This window comes from Heloderma suspectum, chromosome 5, assembly GCF_057233095.1.
Source record: "Heloderma suspectum isolate Gila_16-S chromosome 5, 16-S_ref, whole genome shotgun sequence".
Lineage (NCBI taxonomy): Eukaryota > Metazoa > Chordata > Lepidosauria > Squamata > Helodermatidae > Heloderma > Heloderma suspectum.
The window spans coordinates 104,153,413-104,176,568 of NC_139462.1; the positions used below are offsets into that span (position 1 = coordinate 104,153,413).

The 23,156-nt window shown below is 43.0% G+C and overlaps 1 protein-coding gene across 5 annotated transcripts in view; it reads left to right on the top strand.

Annotated features, from left to right (window-relative positions):
* ARAP2 (ArfGAP with RhoGAP domain, ankyrin repeat and PH domain 2) overlaps positions 1-23,156 on the top strand; it is a 165,651-nt gene that overhangs the window by 45,305 nt on the left and 97,190 nt on the right. For all 5 annotated transcript variants that reach the window (XM_084856963.1, XM_084856964.1, XM_084856962.1 and 2 more), the window contains exons 8-10: positions 5,389-5,509; positions 10,959-11,137; positions 22,759-22,874. In XM_084856963.1, coding sequence (XP_084713089.1) covers positions 5,389-5,509; positions 10,959-11,137; positions 22,759-22,874 — 416 coding nt within the window. The remainder of the gene's footprint in view (positions 1-5,388; positions 5,510-10,958; positions 11,138-22,758; positions 22,875-23,156) is intronic.

Sequence of the window (23,156 nt, forward strand, 5' to 3'; positions counted from 1 at the left end):
CCTGGAGTGTGTTGATTGCGAAGGGAGAGGATGAAGGAACGTGACACACCACCCCTTCTGTAGTTCCTTTCTACCCACCCGGGTTTTCTCTATTGTGAGTTGCTGTCCCAAACAGCAGAGGGAGGCTGTCCCTGAGGAATGTAGGCTCTAGGCTATGAAGGGCTTTAAAGCAGAACTCACCCTTATGTTGGGCCTGGAAGTTAACTACTGGCCTATTCTGTTGTCCCAAGACTGGGTGAATATATTCTTATCCAGCAAATGGCGAGTAACTACATTCTGAAGCAGCTGAAGCCTCTGAATGGTATTTAAGGGCAGCCCCACATAAGACTGCATTCATTTCAGTAGTCTTGGTTAGCAGGGCATAGATGAAGATAGCGAGATGTCTCCAGAAATGAGTCAGCCAGCCTCCATCTCAGATGCTCACATGCCACCAAGCACATCATCACAGCCGAAAAGGCTAGAAACTTGCTTTTTTTTTTTTTAAGTGAAAACTGAGATTTCCAAAAGGCTGAATTCTCCACCTGTGCCATATTCTGCACAATTGATTTGTAACTGCAACATGCACAAGGTTTGGGCATCTCTTCCATTTTTTTAAAGTGGATAAAAATTTAAAATAAAAGTCCAGATGGGACCATGTTTTTGTCATGGATGAAGAGAACTCTACATAATACCCAAAGTAGTCTTTGTAACAGTAGGCCGGCAAAAGTGTCAGCAAATCTGCTTAGATTGCAAAAACAGACTGGTCTTATCTTTTGGTTGTTGCTGTTAATGGAAAAGAGAGAGAAAGCAAAGATCATCTTTTTGAAAGCCTGGCATGGGGCAAAATGCTAGCATAACTACAGTTTTGTAGGCCATATATATTGTTGAATAGGAATAATACTTAGAATTTTGTAGAATTCATTTCATGTACTGAAAGCACTTCTTGTCCATTATCTCTGCAACAGTCATGTAAGATGCAGCAGTTCTGTCTCTCATCAGTGTTGCTGATGAAGGTCTGAGGCTGAGAGATTAGTGGCATGCCTAAGGCCACTTACCAAGTTCATGGCTGAAATGGGGGTTGAACTGGTTTACAAGTCACACTCTTAGCCACTACACAACTCCAGCTCCCGTGTGTATATGATTTATTTATTTCATTTCATTTCTATACCGCCCAATAGCTGACGCTCTCTGGGCGGTTCACAAAAATTAAAACCAAACAACACACAATAAAAAATTTAAAATATATAGAACATTAAAACCACAGTATAACAATACAACCACAATAAAACCTAGCAGCAGTGCAGGAGTTAAAAATACAGATTTAAAACAGCAAAGCTAAAAATTTAGAAAGCTAAAATGCCTGGGAAAATAAAAAGGTCTTTACCTGGCACCGAAAGGAATACAGTGTAGGTGCCAGGCGAACCTCACTAGGGAGCTCATTCCAGAGCCGGGGTGCCACAGCAGAAAAAGCCCTCCTCCTAGTAGCCATCCACCTCACTTCCTTTGGCAGGGGCTCACGGAGAAGGGCTGCTGAGGATGATCTTAAGGTCTGGGCAGGCACATATGGGAGGAGGCGATCCTTCAGGTAATATGAGCTCGCAGGCCAGTCCCTCTTAACAGAGGGACTGGCCTGACAGAGCTCATTAGTATATGACAGAGTTTCCCACATTTTTGATGTCTGGGACACAGTTCTCTGTATTCTGGATGAACATCCAAGGCACACTTTACACTCAGAAGATATGTTTGTGCTTTCGAACTGTGGTGCTGGAGAAGACTCTTACGAGTGCCCTGGACTGCAAGGAGGTCAAATCAGTCCATCCTAAAGGAAATCAACCCTGAGTGCTCATTGGAAGGACAGATAATGAAGCTGAAGCTCCAATATTTTGGCCACCTAATGCGAAGAGAAAACTCCCTGGAAAAGACCCTGATGCTGGGAAAGACTGAAGGCAAAAGGAGAAGGGGACGGCAGAGGATGAGATGGCTAGATAGCATCACGGATGCAATGAATATGAACTTGAGCACGCTCCGGGAGAGAGCGCAGGACAGGAAGGCCTGGCGTGCTATGGTCCATGGGGTCACGAAGAGTCGGACACGACTGAACGACTGAACAACAACAAGATATGTTTGGGATCAGGCATGGTCCTTGCAATTGTGGAATGGCTCCATTAATATTGACTCCTAGCATCATCCCCTCCCCGTTGCCCAGTCAATCTGGACTTGGGGATGGATCTCTTTTTTCCTAGGCAATGCTGATGCTTTTGGGGTTCCCCTGTGCCTGTCAGCTGCAGCAGAGGCTGTATTCAGGAACTGTGATGCATCTATCCGCTCCTTCCCTTGGGATAAGGTCACTGCACCTATATTGCCAGATGGAGAGGTCTCAATGCTGCCATAGGGTCTGCTTCCTCTGGATGTAGAGCAGAGGTGATAACTTGTGGCCCTCCCAATGTTTTGGCCTACAACCCCCATCATGCCACACTATTGGTTATGCTGGCTATGGCCAATGGGAGTTGTAGGCTAAAACATCTGGAGGGCCATAAGTTGCCACCTCTGGCATAGAGCGATGGGTGCATCCAACATAATGGCTCACTTTTTTAAGGCACTGTTTAGAAACCCCTGTGCCTTAAGAATGTGTATGATACTAAAACAGAAGAAGAGAAAGTAACAGTGTCCTAGAAGTGCTCCGTACCAGAATGATAGCGTAAGTCTGATGTAGTGATTAGCTGTAGGACTGGAAAGACCCAGGCTCAAATCCTGACTTGGCCATGAAATGGTTGACTTTTGCCTAAGGATGTATAAGAAATTTGTTTCAGCACCTTTCGGAGTGAACATGGACTAGGATACAATCTGCAGTTTAAGTCCGTGCATTTTTGAGCTTGTGGTGTGATTGCGGATCCCAAAAATGTGTTTGACAGCATGCGTCCATTTGAAAAATGTGCATGAAAAAACGCATACTTTTGAAAATGGCGTACAAAAATGCTTTAATCAATGGGAGTAGAAGGCATACATTTCAAAGATGTGCACAACGGATGTGTATGTTTGGAAAAATACATACAAAAATATGCACGGATTCTTGTGCAAAAAGAAAAAACCCCCAAAGCTCTCAATCTGACCCGGACCTGAGTCGGAATGAGTTTCAAAATGGAATTCGGAGAACTTCAGCGAGCTTGAGTTTTGCTGATTCGCACATTCCTACTTTGAGGCAGTCTCTCTCTGTCAGTCTAATCTACTTTACTGGATTATTGTGAGGATAAGAGGGCAAGAGCTATGTATAACACCCTGAGTTCCTTGGAGAAAGGGTGGAACATAAATGCACATGATGATGATGATGAAGAATAAGATGAATGATGATGGTGATGATGATAATCCTAGCTGGAATCCTGAAGGAATCAGACCAAAGCACCTGCAACAGCAGTAGGTGCTGGGGTGATCACGACTGTGGTGCTCCTGATTTCCTTGGCTTCATACCACCAGCAGCTTAATAAATTGCAGTGATGTTGCAGTTTGGTCACAGATTTTTGATCTACCACTTCAAAACAGCAAATCTAATCACTCATTCATCTGATGCTTGTGGAAAACCTTTCACACTCTTGGCAAATGGTTTGGTCATCGTTATTTTTTGAATGAGACTATTAAAATTCTCAATGATTCAGATGCTGAAAGTGAAACCCTCTCACTTCTTTCTTTTAAGGACTAGCCAGAAACGTGATTCTATGCTGGTCAAGACATTGAGGTTTTGCAAAACACATGCAATTCTTTTTGTTTTTTATTAGATACATTTCTAAATGCAGAAGACTGGGGAGATGGGAAAGGCAAGATCATGAATCCTAAATACCACCAATGCGTTCTGGTGACAGAAATGCAGCTGCAGTACCAAATCCAGTCAGTAGATGCCTGTAGACACCAGCACATAATTCCTGGAAGGAGAGCAGCTGCCAGGAATGTTCTAATCGAGCTAGAGCAGTGTGCTGAAATACACAGGAACGATGCTTCATATATGGCAACCATTTCCCCCCTGAAAAATAACAAAAAGTTAAGAGCGATAAGAATGTGTTTAAACATATGTGCGCACCACATACACGCAGACACACACACAAGTACATCTGCTTGCTGTTTTTGCTGATACGAAATGCTGACTCCAAGCTGCTACAGCGAGATCTGTTTGTGCAACTGTACAAGCACATTCATCGAAAGAAAACGCAATAATATTTGGTTGTAATTTTTGGAGTAGACTTTTAGCACAGTCTTTTGTGCTGCACAACTTAAAATCATTAGTCCTGTTCAGTGATTTTGAAGCATATAAAGTGAAGCTGCATGGTGGGTGGGCGGGGCAGAGGGATTGTGTCAGCAACCCCTACTTTCACCAGTTCATGTTCATTAAGGGTGGACCAAAACAACCCCCAAGTGGAGAATCGGGGGCAGCTGTTCTAGTGCCATTGTAGAGATAAAAATTTCACCTTTCAGAGGGCTTGTGATTACAGCATTTCTTGTGTCTGTGTCGGGGGGGGGGGGGTTACCTTTTAAATAAATACAACAGCAGCTGCCACCAGAGCGCCTTTGTTTATTTTGATTTATGTCCTGCCTTTCCACCAAAAAGTGGTGCTCCAGGTGGCTAGCAATGATAAGACCAAGATTAAAACAAAACTTAAAACCATCAAGAAAAAAGAAAAGTGCAATTAAAAACCCAACAGTTGAAGAACGAAGGAGCACCCAACCAATTAAAAAGAAAAACCCTTCAGCAGCAGGCCAGCTTATGGGTCAAAGGCCTGCCTGAATAAAGACGTATTTGCCTGCCGGCAGAAGGACAACAGGGAGGGAGCCAGCTAGCCTTCCACACTAGGAGGTTCCAGAGAGCAGCACTTTTGAAAAGTATCTTTAAAAGAAACTTCTTTTAAAAAGAGGAAAAAAGGTTAGAAGCCCCCCTCTCCCCCATGCTGGAATTGTAAGCTCCCTCTCCCCTGCCCCCCATCATTTTTCTCTGCTGCCTCTTTTCTCTCTCTGTTTCATTTTGGGGTTCACCCTGAAATGCTCGCCACAATTGGCTGAGTCATCTGTGAAATAAATTAAAGGAACATAGGAAGCTGCCTCACATGGAGTCAGACCCTTGGTCCATCTAGCCCAATATTGTCGACACTGACTGGCAGCTGCTCTCCAGGGTTTCAGGCAGGATCTTCTCTGAGCCCACCTGGAGATGCTGGAGATTGAACTGGGGACCGCTGAACTCTACCACTGAGCTATGGCCCTTCCCATACCAGGCCCAGTGTATGCTTGCAAACTGTATGCAGGTAGGCTTGTTTGTGTGGTTTTGCAGATTGAGCAATTGTACCCAAAGCATAGTTTGCTGTTAGCACTACGCTAAAATGGGTATTTTTTCAAATCAAGCCTAACTTGTGCCTTTTCTGTTTGATAAAGGAAGTGTACTCCAAGGGGATAATCCTCCTTGCTGCTATGTCGAGAGTTCGAGTCCATGGGGACAACAAGTTTGAAGTTATTACGGCACACAGGATATTTGTCTTCAGGGCTGAAAAGGAAGGTAAGAGGGCCGTTTGAAGGGCTGTTGTCGGCCTCCGCTGCTTGATTATTTTTCCATTCAGGGATCCCAAGTGATGTTTGGCAAGTGTCTCCTTGGTGGCTCCCACTGCTAGGAGGAGACTGTGTGGGTGATATTTCTGAAGAAGCTATGGAGGAGTTTCTTCTAGTTCAAGGATTACAACTTATAACTGAAGTCCAAAACAAAATGGGGAGAAATTGCTTGTAGGTTACCTTAGTAACATGTTCAAGATGCACTGTGTAAGTCTAATGTTTATTCTTATGCTGAACACAGACCTCAAGAGGTTCTGGCTATATTGAGTTCCTTGGGCTTCAGGAAAAGGCATGGGAAATTTCTCACGTGGTTTTCTCTGAAGCTTTGGGGTAGCTTGTCTCATGAGCCTAGTAGACGGTGTCAGGATCTACCATGCAGCTGCTGTACAGTTGGATCTTTGTCCAGAAACTGTAACATTTCTTGATCAGTTGTCCTTGAAGGCCCAATTGTTTTGTGTAAACCAGGCAGCCACCTGGTTTATAGTTCCATCTTGTTGTCCTGTGTTCCACAGGAACTCCGGTGAATGCAGACGATTTTGACCAAGGGCCACGGTGTCCATGTAATCACTTGCATACTAGGCTTGTAAGGACAGAAGTAGCTGCCTCAAAAATTATGCGGCCACCACTGAAAACAGCAGCTGCACATCTCTTCTTCTCCCCTGGTAACCTGTTAACGATAAAACCGAGGATATAAGAGAGCAATCAGGGCTGGCATTACAGTTCCTTACCATTGGGCATCTGCTGAGGCACCTGCCCCAGCAGAGGCCTATGGCCAACCCCCAGCACCCCCAAATCCTGCTGTTGCTACTCCCTCCTGTCTGTTTGCATGCTCTCTTCAAGCAAGTAAGGAATTACAGGCAGAAGGAGAAGGAGAAGCAGCCTTCACTTCCGTCTGCCTCTGGGCAGTGGTCCTGATTGGCCCCAGAGGGGGAGAGGGCAAGCAAATAGGCCTTGGCAATAGTGGCAAAGAGGTGGGCCCTCTCAGGGAGGGGCCTCAGTGAGGGCACCTTGCCCAAGGCCCTCTAAAATCTGTTGCTGACACTGAGGGCAAAATGAACAAACGCAGGATGTGCTCTTTTGTAAGTTCTTCAGTGGCAAAAAGGGGTTTCCAAAACATTCAAGCCAAAATGTGCTTTGGAATTACATTCTTACATCACATTTATTCCACTTTCCCACCGAGGAGCTCAGACCATCATGAAAAGTTCTTCCCATCCACCCAATTGATCTTTGCGATAGCCCTGTGGAGCAGGTTAGGCTGAAAGACAATGACTGTCCCAAGGTCACCCAGTGAGCTTCACAGCAGAGTGAGAATGTAGTGCTCCCCAGTCCTAGTTAGGATTTAGTGTTAGACTAGGACTCCCTAGTCCTTGTTTAACACTCTAAGCATTGTACCAGTCTTCCGCAAGCTGGTGCCCTCCAGATGTGTTGGAGTGCAACTCCCATCATTCCCAGCCAGCATGCAGTGCAACACATCTGGAGAGCACCGGGCTGGGGGAGGCTGAGCTATACCATGGTGGTTCTTTGGAAGTACTTGCTTGCCACACATGATCTTGTAATTGTCACCCCCGACAAAGATTGTACTGACATATGCTGGGCAACTTAAAACAGAAATAAACCTCTTGGCAGTTGGCACCTGTTCGAGGTTGCTTTCTCTTCTTACTCTTTAGCAAAGATCAGATCCATAGAACGGTATCAAAAAAGCCGGATGAAAAAGAAAAATCTTGGCTATTCAGTGAAAGATGAGTAGTGATGGGGCAAGAAAGCAAGCCTCTTTCAGCAGGGTGTTCTGCTGTATTGGCCATAGGGATGATGAATAAATCAAAAATGGATTCAAATGAGTTTGGATTTCTATGAATTCGATCTGAGGATTCCACAGCAAACTGGCATTTTCTGAGTCATGTGGACTTGCGGACCTATTTTGTTTACTTTGGGGGGATTTATGCTAATCTGCATTAGTCCTAATGCGCACTTGTGCAAATCCACAGTAATGCGGATTAGCACAAGTGCGCATTAGCACTAATGTGCACTTGTGCTAATGTGAATTAGCACTAATGCAAATTAGCACAAGCAGAATGAAATTCTGGTAAAAAAGTACCCAATTCTATCAGTGAGCGGATGGTGGGACAAAAGACGCCTGACAGTCCCTGAAACAGACATTCCTAATTGGTGCCATCACACAAAAGGCCCTTGCTCTTGTGCTCACCCTTCAGACAATGGGAAACACAAAGCAGGGCTTCAGTAGACAGTTTAAACCAGACTTCCCCAAGCTGGTGCCCTCTAGGTGCATTGGACTACAACTCCCAGCATGCCCCAGTCGGCATGGCTTGCTGGGGCATGCTGGGAGTTGTAGTCCTACACATCTGAAGGTTGCAATGTTGGGGAAGGCTGCTTTAAAGGGGTGGGCAAATTTGTGTGGGTGGAGCCAATTCTTAAAGTACTGTGGCCTCAGGCTTAGGGCTTTAAATGTTTTCTGTTGAACCCGGAAATGGCTTGATAGCATGGATGATAACAATCTCAGACATATATGCTGTGACCTGCCAGCTCTGGTAAGCATTCTCATGGCTGTGTTCTGGCTTGACTGAAGTTTCCACACTCTCTTCAAAGGCAGCCTCGCAGAGAGCATGTTGTAGACATCCAATCTGGAAGTGACAAGGCCTCAAATGACTGTGCTTAGATCTGGCTTTTCAAGGGAAGGGTGCAGCCTGTGCACTAGCCAGAGTTGGTTAAAGCTTCCTGTAGCCACTGCTGCCATGCAGTAGTGCTCAGTTACTACATGGAGAGGAGGAAAGGGCTACTGTCTGCAGTAGCAGGCAAGCATCTCTTCCAGCCTAACTTTCCCATGCTTCGCTACCTAGTTGGAAATCTGGAGTAGTGTGGGCATGGTAACATTTGTTTTCCTGTTTGGCAAGACAAGACAGACAAGCCACTTACTATGCACTTGCATGAGAATTGGGATGGGTTGCCGCTTGGTATACGGCCAACTGTATTTCTCCCAATGAGCCAGTGCTTAGACTGAGTATTAAAATAGCTGCTTAATCACACCAAGTAAGACGTATCTAGAAGACGCAGGGATTTTGCTACTCAGTAGCACCTTAAACTGCTCGAGAGTAAATCTTTATGTAAAAACTGTATGGGTGCCTTTGAAAAGGGTCGGTACTTCTCTCAAAAGGGGGTGCATTTTAAAAATCATGACTTGCCCTTATTTTTAAAGAATGCGCTATCCAGACTCCATGAAACTAAAGAATTTCATTAAAAATATATATGTATAATTTGAGGAGTCAGTTGTAATTTCTCTTCCTTGGTGCTTTGCATGGAGAAGGTCCCAGGTTCAATTCCCAGTATCTCCAAGTAGGGCTTGGAAAAACTCCTGGCTGAAACCCTGGAGAGACGCTGCCGGTCAGTGTCAACAGCACTGGGCTAGATGGAGCAATGGCGTCAAGCAGCTTCCTTTGTTCCTATGTGCAATGATGTAGGCTAGCCTTCCCCAACCTGGTACCTTCCAGATGTGTTGATCTATAATTCTGATCATTCCCATGCAGCAGTGGCCATGCTACTGGCCAGGCACTTGATATCTGGAAGGCACTTGATTAGGAAAAGCTGATGTACACCCTAGCCTGAATTAATCCCTTGGTATGTGAAGTGTACTAAATGTGACTATAATGGGAGAAAACCAAAAGCCCCCCCCACCCCAAAACTTAACTATTTAGAAAACTTTTGGAGTACAGTCATGGGGGAAAGTTTTAAAAAAAGAGAAGTAATGTTTTCAAGGATTTCTATGAAATGGTATAAAGTGGAGTTTCTCTGGACCTTCTTTAGCACTTATTAACACCACTTAAAAGCTGTGCTTCCAGCCATCTGCTCTGAGTCACTGTTCAGTCTAAAACTGGCAAAGAGCAATGGCAAGTTGATGGCTCGGGTGTGAAGATCGAAGAAAATCTGATTTAACTTTGCTTGTGACTTCTGCGTGCACGCACAAATATATAGATACAGATAATGTGTTGTCATTTTTTTGTAGTGTTTCCAGCCTTTATTTTTTAGATACTTGAAAGCAGGGCTTAAACACAGCAAAGGAGGGCACAGTAATTTCTTCTCTCCATTTATTAACCTTTTAGACTGTGTGACGCAGAATCGATATGTAAGGTGACTGTGTATAGTTTGAATTATTTATTTATGGTGGTGGTGGTGGTGGTGGTGGTATCAGATAGCCAGGGAATACTAACAGGGGAGCAAAGTCTGAAACTCTTCAACTATTGACCTCTGAAGTTTTACTGTCAACGGCAAAGTTCACAGGACTACTGGGCAGCCATGCACAGAGGAATCACTTGCATGCGGATCCATTCATGGAAACTGCATGTGAGGTCAATTTGTCATGGAATCAAAATGTGCCAAGGTGGAATACTTTCCATTGCCTTGTTAGATCAACATCAGAACGAATACGTAAGTGGGCTGTCTCTCACACTCTACTCCGTAATGCATGTGTAATATTTCGATAATAGGTTTTCAAAGGTAGGGTGGAACCACCTCTCCTCCCCATTCCCTTAGATCTGGGGTAGGCAATGTGATGCCTTCCAGATGTTTTGGACTACACCTCCCATAATTCATGGTGATTGGCTGTGCTAGGTGGGGCTAATGGGAGTTGTCCAAAACATCTGGAGGATACCAGGTTGCCTATCCCTGCCTCAGATTAGCTTTCCTCAAACCTCCAGGTGTGTTGGTCTGCAATCCTCATCATCTCAGGCCAGCCATGGTGGCTGGGGATAATGGAAGTGGTGCTCTGCAATACATCTGGAGGACACCAGTTTGGAGAAGTCTGCCTTAGATCCATAGGTGATGCTTTGCGCTGCATCCCTTCTTTTATGGAGGTGAGGGTGCAGAGCTATGTCCTGTCATGCTGCCTACATTATTGAATGCCTTCCTTAGTGAGGTTGCCTGGGCACTTGCTGTGATGGTCGCCCATAGTAAAGTTTAAAGGCATTTCCTGCTCAGTGGTGTTGGTTAGTTATGGCTTTTTGCAGTGATAGTGCCACTGAATTCACTGGAATTGTTTGTTCTATGCCTGTATGTGTGTCTGTCTGTTTGTAGATCATTCCTGTGGAAAGCTACTTCTACAGGCACCCTGGCTCTTCTAAGTGACATTTAGTTGAAATATGACATCATTATATTGTGGAATGAATTGTGCATGATGCATCTGTAGCGGTATCCTACGTTTCACCTTGGCTTGCTTGATTTCCAAATACGTAGCTTGCCTTTCAACAGTGTCGCCAAGGCTTACAATAGTAATAATGAAACAGAAAGTCATGAACAAAACCATTACAAGTCGATATTAAAATCCCATTAAAAAGTTGCTTACCTCGCTGTGCAAATCCTCGATTTGTGACATTTGTGTTCCTTTTCTCGAGATGAAAGAAACGACTGGATTGGTACAATACTCAACGCTTTGCATTCACAATCTGAAATCTCTCGAGTGCGAACCACTCTTCCTCCTGAGAAAAGCGGGTACCTGGAACTGAAAGGATATAAAGCCAAAATCTTTACCTTGCTACAAGGACACAATGTGTGGATCTGCAAAAATGACCAGGTCAGCGTGTAACTTTTTCTTGGCTACATGTTCATGGTGAAATCTGTAGTGCTGCAAACAAAAATGGCGCATGATACCACTGGAGGTTTACATTATGAAGCACTTACAAAATATCAGCGGGATAGTGTTACTTCTAAGAGAATGTGGCTTCAGGGAGCAGAGCTTGCACTGAAATCTGTGTTCAGCCATGCTTTCTAATCTGGTGGCCTTGGATAAGCCAGTTTCTCTCAGTCATCACTACTCCATATGTGAAACTAGCAATGGTACCTGCAGAGATATTGTGGATGGAGGAAGGAGGCAAGAATTCACCAGTGGTTGACATGTTAGAGATGCTGTGTGTGTATCTCTCTCTCCCTCCCTCTCTCTTTGTGTGTGCACATGTGTATCTCTATATCTATCTGTGGGAAAGAGAGAGCTATAGCTTTGTGGCTGAGGACGTGCTTTGTTTGCAGAAGGTCCCAATTTCAATCCCTAGCATCTCCAGTAGGGATGGGGAAAAATTTAGTTCAGTTTTCATGTTAATGTGAACCTATTGAATTCACCCCCCCCCCCGCAACCAATACACAAAGTAAAACGCGGTTGTCCTTTGTTTTTTGCGCTTACCTGAGTTTTGCGATGCAGTTCTCGATAAAAATAATGAATGCAAGACTGTGTATATTAGGGGATAATGAACGCGAAAATGTGTATATTCTTGAAAATAACCTACAAAAAAGCATTATATTAGGGGAAAAAACTTCTTGCAAAAAGTGCGTAGATGAGGCGATTTTGTGTGGTATTTTCTTAAAAAGGATTTGGAGAATATGAATATGAAAATGCCTTTGAATTTTTGTGCTGAGTTGGAATGAACTAAAGATTGGAAAATGAGAAACTAAGAGAAACTCAAATTGACAGATTTATCCATCCCTAATCTCCAGTTGATAGGATGTTGTATAGACATTTTGAGAAAGACCTTTGCCTCAGATGCTGGAGAAATCCCTGCCAGTCAGGGTAGATAGTACTGGGTAGATAAACCAATGGTCTGGGTTGGTATAATGCAACTTCAGATGTACCCTTTGGAGACATGTGGTAATGGCATACAGCTGCCAGGGGTTGTACATGCAGTTAAGGCAACGTCGTCTTATAGGAGGCATTCCTCTTTCTGCCCCACACAAGAGGGGATGCCTCTTTGGATGTAATGCCTCGTGCAACATGTGAGAAAAATGCTTATCATTTACTCATCTACATTCCTTGATTTGCATATGAGTAAATGAGAGAGAATTCTCGCCATTGGCAGGATTAATAATGTAATAAATAAAATAAGAATAGTTTAATTGACAGTGCATTCCTGTGTGTATCTACTTAGAAGTAAGCACCACTGACTTGAGTGGGACTTACTCCCAGGTAAGTGTGTATAGAATTGCAGCCTAAGCCATCTTTAATAGGGTGACAGCCATAGCGGTTTGTTCTTTGCATACAACTCAAATGCCAGTAGAGTATTCTAGTGTTTATTTTCCATCCAGAAAGGTATAATGTAGACTATTGATTGATAACTGGATGAGTACGCTGAGTATCACATGAGTGCTGAAATACTCATATATCCTGGAACTATTCCCTTGGTGTCTTCCAGAGGTTTATTTTAACAGTAGCATTAAGACATCTGTCTAGACTAATCACAGTGTTGAAAGTAGAACAGGTCAAGTTGATATACTGATGACTATTAAATTTGATAGGTAAAAGTCCAATACTATATTACAGCATTTTTCAAGAAGTATGAAGCTCAACATAATCCCACATCCATCCTGAAGTTTGTTGATAGTGGGACTTCATGTCTGAGGCTTTCAAGCTTAGAAATGTTTGGAGTAAGATCTTCTGGCATAGATTGATTTCTAATCTGAGATGATTAATTTATGTATTTTATGAATTGATTGGCTGATTTTCAACTAAAAGGAATAAACCAAAATACGTTATTAAAAACAACAAATGAATTTTAGAATAAACTTCATATTACATATTATAGCTAAATGAAACAAGCTTAGTGTATTTGTGTGAGTGAGTCAAATTACAGAGCCATTAACATCCAACTTGGGCAACCAATGTTTTTTAATCATGTATTGACTGCGGTGGAAAAAAAAATGCACCTTGGGTGTATTTTTTTGCAGGGAACTGGTCTTCACAGTTCCTAAGAAAGGAAGAATATCTCCATCAAAGCAGCTCTTCTAAAAATGGGAAGTGGATGGGAGGACTTCTGCTTTTTCACCATTACTTGAATAAGCATCCTTATGATGGATGCCCTTCCTACCCTGGGGCTTTTTAAGGCATGCACAGGTTCCTTTCCCCCCCCCCCCCGCTATATTTACATGAACAAAGGTTAGAGATGGGCAAATCTGTCAGTTTCACTTTCTCCCATATTTAATTTTTTAAAATCTCAAATTCTTTCCTTCCCTTTAATGAAGAAATCGGCAGATTTTAGTAAATCCTTATCAAATGATAAACAGAACAAAATGCACACCCATTTGTACCAGCCATATTCAATTGGCATATGTATTTCCTAGCATGGAGAGGACCGTATTGTGCCTGGCTGTCATGTAGCTGTTAAAGATGGGGAGCCTGTGACAACCCTATTTCAGCACCACAAACATAGTTGAATACACAGTTATTCAATCCCAGAAGAGATAACCACTCAAACCCTTCTGCATGGATGGGCAAATCTGTTAGTTTTGCCTTTTCCCCACACTCAAATATTTAAAATCTCAAGTTCTTTCCATCCCATTTATGAAGAAATTTGTGAATTTTGTGTAGTTCTTATTTTTTTTAAAAAAGAACCAAATGAAATTCTCACCCATCCCTAACAAAGGTGATTTGTTTATTTAATCAATTTATAGAGTGATTGATTCTGTCTAAAAAGACGTCTTGAAACAGTTTACATCATAAAAGTTTTAAATACAAAATGTCCCAGTGAAAACATTTAAAAACAGAAGACAAAACATCTTGGTTAAAGGATTTAAAATCAGAGAACAAACAATGAACAAGCTGGGCGATACAATGAGTCAGGGAAGACCTGGGTGAAAGGGTAAGTCTTTTACTGGCACCTAGAACATGTCACAGTTGGTGCCTCCTTGCATACCAAGGGGAGGGCGTTTCACAAAGTCTGTAAGAATGTCAGAGGAATTGGTTTGGGGGGTGGACCTCAATGAGCTTTCGTTGGCTTGCCCCCCCACGACTCTGTTCCACCTTCTGCCAGCTGGCCCATCTCAGTCCACAGAAAGTCAGGCCAGCTGGCGGATCTTTTTTTTATTTGTAGAAATAGGCATTTGCACAACTTAGTGCCACGATTTGCATAATTTCCTCAAATTACACAAGTCACGGCCAAAATGTGAGCAAATAATGCAAATTGGATGTGTAATTTGCACAAATGTCTATTTCCGCAATTTTTTTAAAAACCTAAGAAGTCCTTGCAATACAGGGAAGACCTGTGGTTTGGCTTGCAGATGCAAGCCAAGTTAGCCTTGGAAGTCTGGCAAGCCCCCAAAGGGCTGGATTTCCCAGTGATGCACATCCCTGAAAGTGTGTGCCACCATGGAGAAGTTTTGTTCCTGTGTTGCTGCCAGTTGTTGATATAGTTAGACAGCTGAGTGTCAGAAGGCCTTGCTGATCTACTGCAGATTACCCAGTGATCTACCAGTAGATCCCGATCTACCTTCTGCCTCCCCAATATAGAATACCCCAGATAAACGAGTATTTAATTTTCTAGATCGGAACTGGTCTCTCTAATTCCGAGTTAAGGCAGGAGAATGCTGGGTGAGTCGTGGTGTGAATCCTATTCTGGTAGCATTCCCATGAATAAAAGTGTTCTGGAAAACAGGAATAGACACTTTTTCTAGGTCCTTTTGGAAGTATTGACTGGATATATCCAGATGTTAGTTCCTAAGGCAACGGAGCCCCATAAGAACTGGAGTGTTCCTCACTGTTTTGGCTATATTAGGGAGTTGCTTGCTTTGAGAGATGACTTTCTCCTCCCCTGGGAAGTCCCCCTTACCAGTTATCTCGGCTGGGGGCAGGGGGACCCCTTTAGACATTCTGAATGAGTTAGCACCTTGCTGCTGACAATATACTGTGTGTGTTGTTTTATCTGCTTCTGATCAGACTGAGTTTGGCTACACTGGAAAGTACAATGATCAATACTAGGTTAATTAATAATTAGCTTAATGATTTAAAATATAAGCTTGGAATTCATAATGTTCTGCCTTTAAGAAATGAAAGAACTATTAGGCATGTTATAAATTGAGTCACTGAGCTGACATAGGTGTTGTTTCAGGCATTTTTTTCATGCCCATGTTAAAAATAATGGTTCATATATGAAGCTAAGTGAAACTTTTTGTTCCTACCAACAACCACACACACACTTCCCCACTCAATACATGAATGTGTGTGTGTGTGTGTATCTTTTGGCTTCTCCTCATGCAGCCAGGATCACTCCTAACAGCAGTGCAGGGACAGTGATTTTTGCTGCATCAGGATCAGTGGAGAGCAGAGGCTGTAACCTGACCTGAAAGAGAAAAAACAGGTGCAAAAGTGGGGGAGCATCCAAAATAGTTCCCCAAATGGAGATAAACATCTCAGGATGCTAGAACAAAGATTTTATTCGTTAAAGGTCCAATGTGTTTTGGTCTATTTTTATTTTAAGCCCTTCAAGGGGTTATAAAAATGTCTGCAGAAATTCCTATAGCAAATGTCTCCTTCTATAATTCACTGGTGACTCTGTACCCTGACCCCCATCTCATGGTCTTGATACCAAGTGACTGCTTTGGTATTCCGAGGGTGGGGTGGGATGGGGGATTGGCTGGTGGTGTGAGATTAAAGTTTCCAGTGATCCCGATGCAGCCAAAATTGCTGGGAACAGTTAACTTTCCTTCTGTGCTGAGCTGATGACCGATGAGTTGGGAAGTGGTGGGGGAGAGTGGGATGAATTACCCAGAGCTTGGCTGGCTGCAGGGGAGTGGCTGAGGGCTGCATGTGGCTCAGGTTGTCCACGTGTGCTTTAAAGTGTCACAAGTCTTGAATGTTTTTGTTAGACATTGTGGGGCAGTGGAATGAGTTGATTCATCAGCTAGCCAAATGTTAATGCTCAACAGCAATGACCTTAAAAAAGAGAGAATAAAAATGAACAAAAGATTGCCATTGTAAAACACACGCGCCCGCACACACGCACCAATATTGCACAAGAGAATGGGAAGAATGATGTCAGAAAGTTAGGTCTGAACTGAGGTGGGAAGCCTGTATCTATTGGCAGTGGGAGAGAGGAGCAAAGGAATGGGAAAATGAGAGGGGGACTTGTGATTAGCATCTGTGTACTTCATAGAGCCCCTTCATGGATCACTGCCTTGTTGTGGCGAAGGGGCTTGCGTAACTCAGTGAAGCCATAAGCTATGCCATGCAGGGCCACCCAAGACGGACAGGTCATGGCAGAGAGTTCTGACAAAATGTGGTCCACTGGAGAAGGAAATGGCAACCCACTCCAGTATTCTTGCCAAGAAAACCCCATGGGAACCTGGATCACCGATGCAATGAATATGAACTTGAGCACACTCCGGGAGAGAGCGGAGGACAGGAAGGCCTGGCGTGCTATGGTCCACGGGGTCACGAAGAGTCGGACACGACTTAACGACTGAACAACAACTTCATAGAGAGGCCAGAAGCATGGAGGCCAGGCAGGAATAATCCAAATGGCAGCTGAGCAAGATGCAATTCAGTCTTCTAGTACTGGGTGGAGTAAGGAGAAGTAGACAAGAAGTAATAGTTTGATAAACTGCAGGAAGTGGTAAGTCGGATTCTATTTGATTCTGGTGAATTCTGACCTATTCTCCTCTGTTTAAGTACTTCAAGATGTGATTGAGAAAAATTTGAAGGGGTTTGATGAAGAGAAACAAATTTAATGAGGCTTGAAGCAACAGATTTCATGATTCAGGTTGCTATGAGACAAATGCTAAGGGGAATGCTAATTGGGAAACAGATGGGTGAGGCTGTTGACGACCAGTTGGAATCCAAAGAGGAGCCGGTTACATACAAGGCCCTTCTTCACAGGCATTGGGGAGAAGGGCACAAGTTTTCTGGTATAATCTCCTTGGGCTTCATAGAATAGCACTCTGAATAGTCCCCTTAACCTTGGGGTGCATTGCTGGGGTGCTGCTGGAAAGGGGAAGCCAAAAAGCCAAGTGGGCACCATTAGCATGTAGTGTTGTTGATGCTTCCCTCCATGAAACGGAGATTTCTTCTTTTCTTAAGGGAAAGCGCAAGAAGGGGGAATAAAATAATGAAGAGCATAATCCTGTGCATGTTTAGACAGAGAAAAGGCTCACAACTCGCAGCTGCCTTGGGAATGCTGGGAGATGTAGGCCTTTTCTCTGTCTAAACATACATAAGATGATGCCCGAAATGGCTAAATGGAGCTCAGACATAAGACAACTATGTTGCATCAGTAGTTTCATTTATCACTGGAAATTCCACAAGAGCTTCAGGGAGTTATTTCCCCCCTCCCCCCACCTCAGACATATATGCTAAGAGATCATGATCGTGACTGAGGTTGTACTAAACAACCAGCGTAAATGCTCAGTGGGATAGATGTCTTGGTGTTTGTCAAAGTGACAAGGCTGGATGGAATGGCTCTTTTTTCATGGGCCTTTGATTCTGTTATCTTTTCATTATTGCAGGCTGTTAAGCAAATGCCAGTCACCGATATTGACTCTTCAGACATCTGAATATAAATGAACAGAGCTGGGGACATAATGTGATCACAATTGCTGGAGTCCATTAGCCACCCGAGTGTGAAATTCTGAATAAGCTCCATTTAATTATCATGGTGTTGAGCCCCTGTACTAGAGAAGCCCAGCTGGGAGGGAATTGCACTCTCATTGTGCAAATGGGGATTGTTTGATTGTGCCAGTACCTCGTCCCTCTTGCTGTGTGCTGTGAGTTGGCCTGTTGTTACCCCCTCTGGCTCATCGCTATGTGAGATCGTTTGGGATGTTTGCAGGATGACTTGATCTGTGTACTGTCAAGCGTGCCTCTTGAATAGTGATCTGTCTCTTGCTCACAACAACACCCACTTGGCATTAAGGCTACCTTCCTCCTTGAATGCTGGGCAGAGAATCTGTTGAAATATCCATGTAACTATGCTGTATTATTTTGAAGTGAATATTATTACAGCAGCTCTTCTCTGTGTGTTTCAGAAGATTTGCAGAAATGCACATTGTATTTCTTTCCTCTGTTATGGCTGGGGCAGAAAGCATCCCTGTTCCTCCAGAGTGTTGTGTTCACTTAACTTTTGGCTTGTGGATGAAGGCTAATGTTTAAGCGTGTGAGCTGTGTACCAGATTTTCCCCAGTTCAGATTTCACTGCACTCTTGTGTCAGGCCTTTGTAATTGTCAGGTTACCATTGCAGACCACAGTCTCAAAGCTGCTGTGGCTCAAATTATGAATTGCCAGGTAAACTTGCTTGTGTGTGTTGTTCTTATTTACAATCGTAGTAGTTCAGGCAATAGGCTGCAGGCTTTTGCTCTCCACTTCCTGGATACTAGTGGTGACCCAGGATGTGATGAGCTCTGGTTCCTTGCCACGTGGCAGAAAGAACCTTGAGCGCAACAATGCGAGGCTTAGTGGTTTTGGCACAGTGCTTTTTCTTGGAATGTGCCCCTGGGGCTCTGGTTGAAAGGCAGTAGTCTGCCATGGCTCTGTACCACAGGTTAATCTTATAGAAAACAAGTAGTATCACTCACTGACGTAATTCTATAATAATAAATAATTATATTAAAAAGAGTTGTCCATAAGCAGTCTGAAGTTTTCTTAACACTTATTGAGATCCCTGCTGCTGCTGCCGCCGCCGCTTCTTTATTAATAATAATAAATAATAATAATTATATTAAAATTAATAATTAATAAATATTAAATGATATTGAGTAAATGTTAATATGCAATATTTGCCAGTATTATTATTTAATATTAATATTATTTATTAATACTATTATTAATAGTTAATATTTATTATTTTATATAAATATTAAATATTAATAATAACTAATGATTAATAAATACATTAATAATAAATAATATATTAATAATAAATAATATATTAATAATAAATAATCATATTAAAAAGAGTTGACCTTAAACAGTCTGAAGTTTTCTTAACACTTATTGAGATCCCTCCTGCTGCTTCCTCTGCTGTTGCCTCCTCCTCCTTCTCCTCCTCCTCCTCTTCTTTATTTGATTTTGTATTTTCTAGAACAATATTTTAGGCCATCTTTAAGGGTAAAACCCTCTCAAAGTGTACAGGACAAAAACCATACAGATTTATACAAATAGGCAATAAATAAATATACAATAAAATACTATAAAAACAGATTACACCAATAAAACCTGCAGCCCACAGATTATGAGAAGACCAGAGAAAATGGCAAGGGGGGTATCTGGAGAGCCTTCGTGAAGACCTGCAAAGAATGGGCCTGACAAACCCTGATGGAACCTAATTCCAGAGGTGTGGGGCTACTGCCCCTGACACTTCTAGATGCTGTAGCTGCACCCTCCAGTACAGAGCCCGCATTGAGAAAGGAGTTGGACTAGATGATCTCCACAGTCCCATCCAACTCCGTGGTCCTAAAGAAATGACTGCCCAGCCAAACAAACAAGATAGCCACTTTTTCAGTGTGCATGTCACTTTACCATTTTGGTTTCTACATTATCTTTTTGCCTGAATCCACCCTCTTCTTAAATAAGGGATGGTGAACAGGATTCTTGGAGAGCTGCTGTAGTCTCCAGTCTTGGCAGGCTGGCCCCCACTTTGCATCCACCATAATGCGGGGGCGGGGGCACTGTTATGTGTAGCTCCCGGGACGAGGCAAGAGTTTGTGCTCTGCCAAAGTCTGTCCTCCAATTTCCTGAAAGTTTTCTCGCCCCATGAAAGAGGCTTGCATTGTTCTGCCTCATTGAGAATGTTTTATAATTTATTTTTGTGGTGCTTTTGAGCGTACCTAATCACACCTAGCCTCCCAGGCTGCCTGCACGTCCTGATCTGAAAAAGCCCTCTGGGAGGAATTAACTCATGGTGCCTTAAACTGGGCGTTTATTGAAGCGTAGGAAGCTGAGGAGGCTACAGGCTGCCAGAGAGATGATTGTACAATGAAAAACAGGACACCTGTGCTCGCTCCTCAGCCACCTCTTAAATAAGGTAAGCCCAAGAAACCCAAGCCCAACCCATGAGATTTTCTCCGAAATTTCTTCACCACTGAATTTCTTTTCAGAAGCAATTTCTCTTCTATCAAATTGACAGAGCATGGTCGAAAAAATTGTGGGATAAATTTTTGGTACAGCACTAGAATAAATGGAAGTATCTTTTGATGATGTGTCATCACTAGCTAAAGAGCTTTGGCTGCTGGGTGCAGAATAAATATGTAATAAATAAATAAAGAGAAATGATCAGTTAGAAAGTTGAGGGATGGACACTGTAGCTACAGCCAAGGTAACTGATGGAGATCTGTCCTTGGCCCTTCTTCCCTCTACTGTGGCAGTTGATGGTCTTTTTGCCAACAGCAGAGGTGGCAATTGGAGGGCAGTTCTTGGCAAGCTGTGGGCAGACATTTACCATAGCTCAGTTCAAAGGTGGTAGGGATGGCAAGGAGCAGATAAGGATCAGGGGCCTGATTTGACCTATGGAATGCTAGTTTGCCACCCTTTTGTAGATCAGGGATGGGCAGCATGTAGCCCCCACAGTTTCCCAGTGCTCCAGTCACCCCCCTGAACTTCAGGTGCCCCCCCCATTTGTTTTACACCAAAAGGGTGTCTAGAGCTACTACGGAGCACCGAAAGGGCCAAAATTAGCTTGTTTGCACTCCATATCAGTTCCAGACTCCTTTTTCTTTTTTTATTTCCCTCCCTCTTTTTGGCACCCATGTGGAGTGGTGGTAGTGCAGCCTGCTGGGGGGAGGGGTCAGGGGCCAAACATGCCCCCCTAGACCTCCTGATGTTGCCCACCCTGTGGTAAACATAAGGCAAGAAAGCCCTGTGGTCATCCATGTTATATAGTATGCGAGAAGCAGTGAACATGAATGATGCTGTAGCTGAGGCTATCTTTGAGGATTCCATTCCTTTCTTGAAACCTTCTAGCAATCTCCAACTAATTTACTGAATTATCTTACGCCTGTTTATTTTTGTTCATCTTGTCTATATAATACAAACCATCACCAGTGACCTAGATTGGAGTCAGATATCCTGACAGCTGTCTTCCTTTCTCCATACTTTATAGTTTGACCATCTATATCTATATCTATATCTATATATAAAAATAAATAAAATTTCTGTTTACCTTCCCTCTTAACGTATATATCACTGCTACATAATGTGCTCCCAAGCTGACTGGTGGTCATAGTGCCCATTCCCCACACATAAAACTGATAAGGAGTGGATTAATAAGTCACCATGACATCTCCCAAGAAATCATTGTGTTTGCAGTAGAACAGATACGTCAGGTACAAAACAATTGGTTTAAGAAAAAAATGGGATGGTTGAAGGCAAAGAAAGAAAATTATTAGAGTCATAAAAGTGGGTGAGGACTAGCTTCCCAGACAGGGAGTAGAAAAATTAGTAATCCAAAGTAATGAATGGAGGCAATAAAGAGAGGGATCAAACTGAACATTTGGGTATCTACGTATTCTGACAAATACTGGGGGATCAAGAACTTGAACTAGACATCTTATGGTCTGATGCTGAGATCTGGTCTATTTAAGCTTCCCAGGATGCAGTGTGCTCAGTAGCCTGGATCTCCTTTGAGCACAAAAGAGTATATAGCTGAGCAATATCAGTCCCTGTGATCGGCAAGCAGTATAAGGCTTTTGGATTGGCCAGGCCTGGTATAAATACTAGAGATGGGTCTTCCGTCTTTCCTGGCCCGGATCCATGCTCCAGTTTCACATCTGGGTGAAAGAATATCTCATGTTGCTGTGGTTACAGAAACTTGTGTCTGGTGAACTTTATGCAGTTGAGGTGATTAGGTTGGAAACATGCTGTGGAGAATAGTCTAAGACCCAACGGGCTTGTCCCTTTAAGAAACCATCCATCCATCAATAGAGGCAGGTTACTTCATCCCCCCTGGGGTGGTTTTGTCACATAACACCAGCCTTTTCCCTTGAATCCACAGGATGGACCTTTCCTTTAATACAGCCAGTGTGGTGTGGTGGTTAGAGAGTTGCTTGGGAGATCCGGGTTCTAGGTGGAAGTTTAAATCTCAGCTCAGTCATGATCTTACTGGGTTGCTTTAGGCAAGCCAATCTGTCTTTTGGCTTTAGCTCAAACATAATGATTATGTGACTGGCCTATGCTGCAAGTTGTTATAAGAATTGCTGAAATAATTATGTTGTGCTTTGAACTCTTTGGAAATATGCTAGTGGATCATTGATCTTGCAGGACATTAAAATTATACTTCACAAAATGTTTCTGTTAGGTAGTGTTTAATGCAAACAACAGCATAACTTTCCCCTTTACATCACCTTCAGTAGACAACCGCTGTTGACAAATAGCTATTTTAAAAAGAGATTGTCTGTGAGACTGTATTTTTTTAGATGATGAAGCTCATGTGCTCCATTTTCCCCTCCAGGATTTCAAGACTGGATATGGCATCACTTTAATCCCCATGAATGTGGCTAATGTGAGACAGGTAGACCGGACCGCAAAACAATCTTTTGAAATCATTACACCTTACAGAAGCTTCAGGTAAGAGTGTTGCACGTTTGTTTTAGAGATACAGAGATAAATAATTGTGAAGAGCATTTTGGTGACACATTGAAATCATTCACGTGATTTCTGTACAAGAATAGCTTTACCTCTAAAGCTGAGGGCGACACATCACATTACCTCAGCAAACGTATGTCCTCAAACTTGTATTTTCCAAGATAATATGTACAGGGTACAGGGGAGAATCAGTGGGTGGGAAGGATATTTAACCCTTCCCCTCCGATTCACCCCCTAGATGCTGTTTTCCCCCAGTTATGCTTT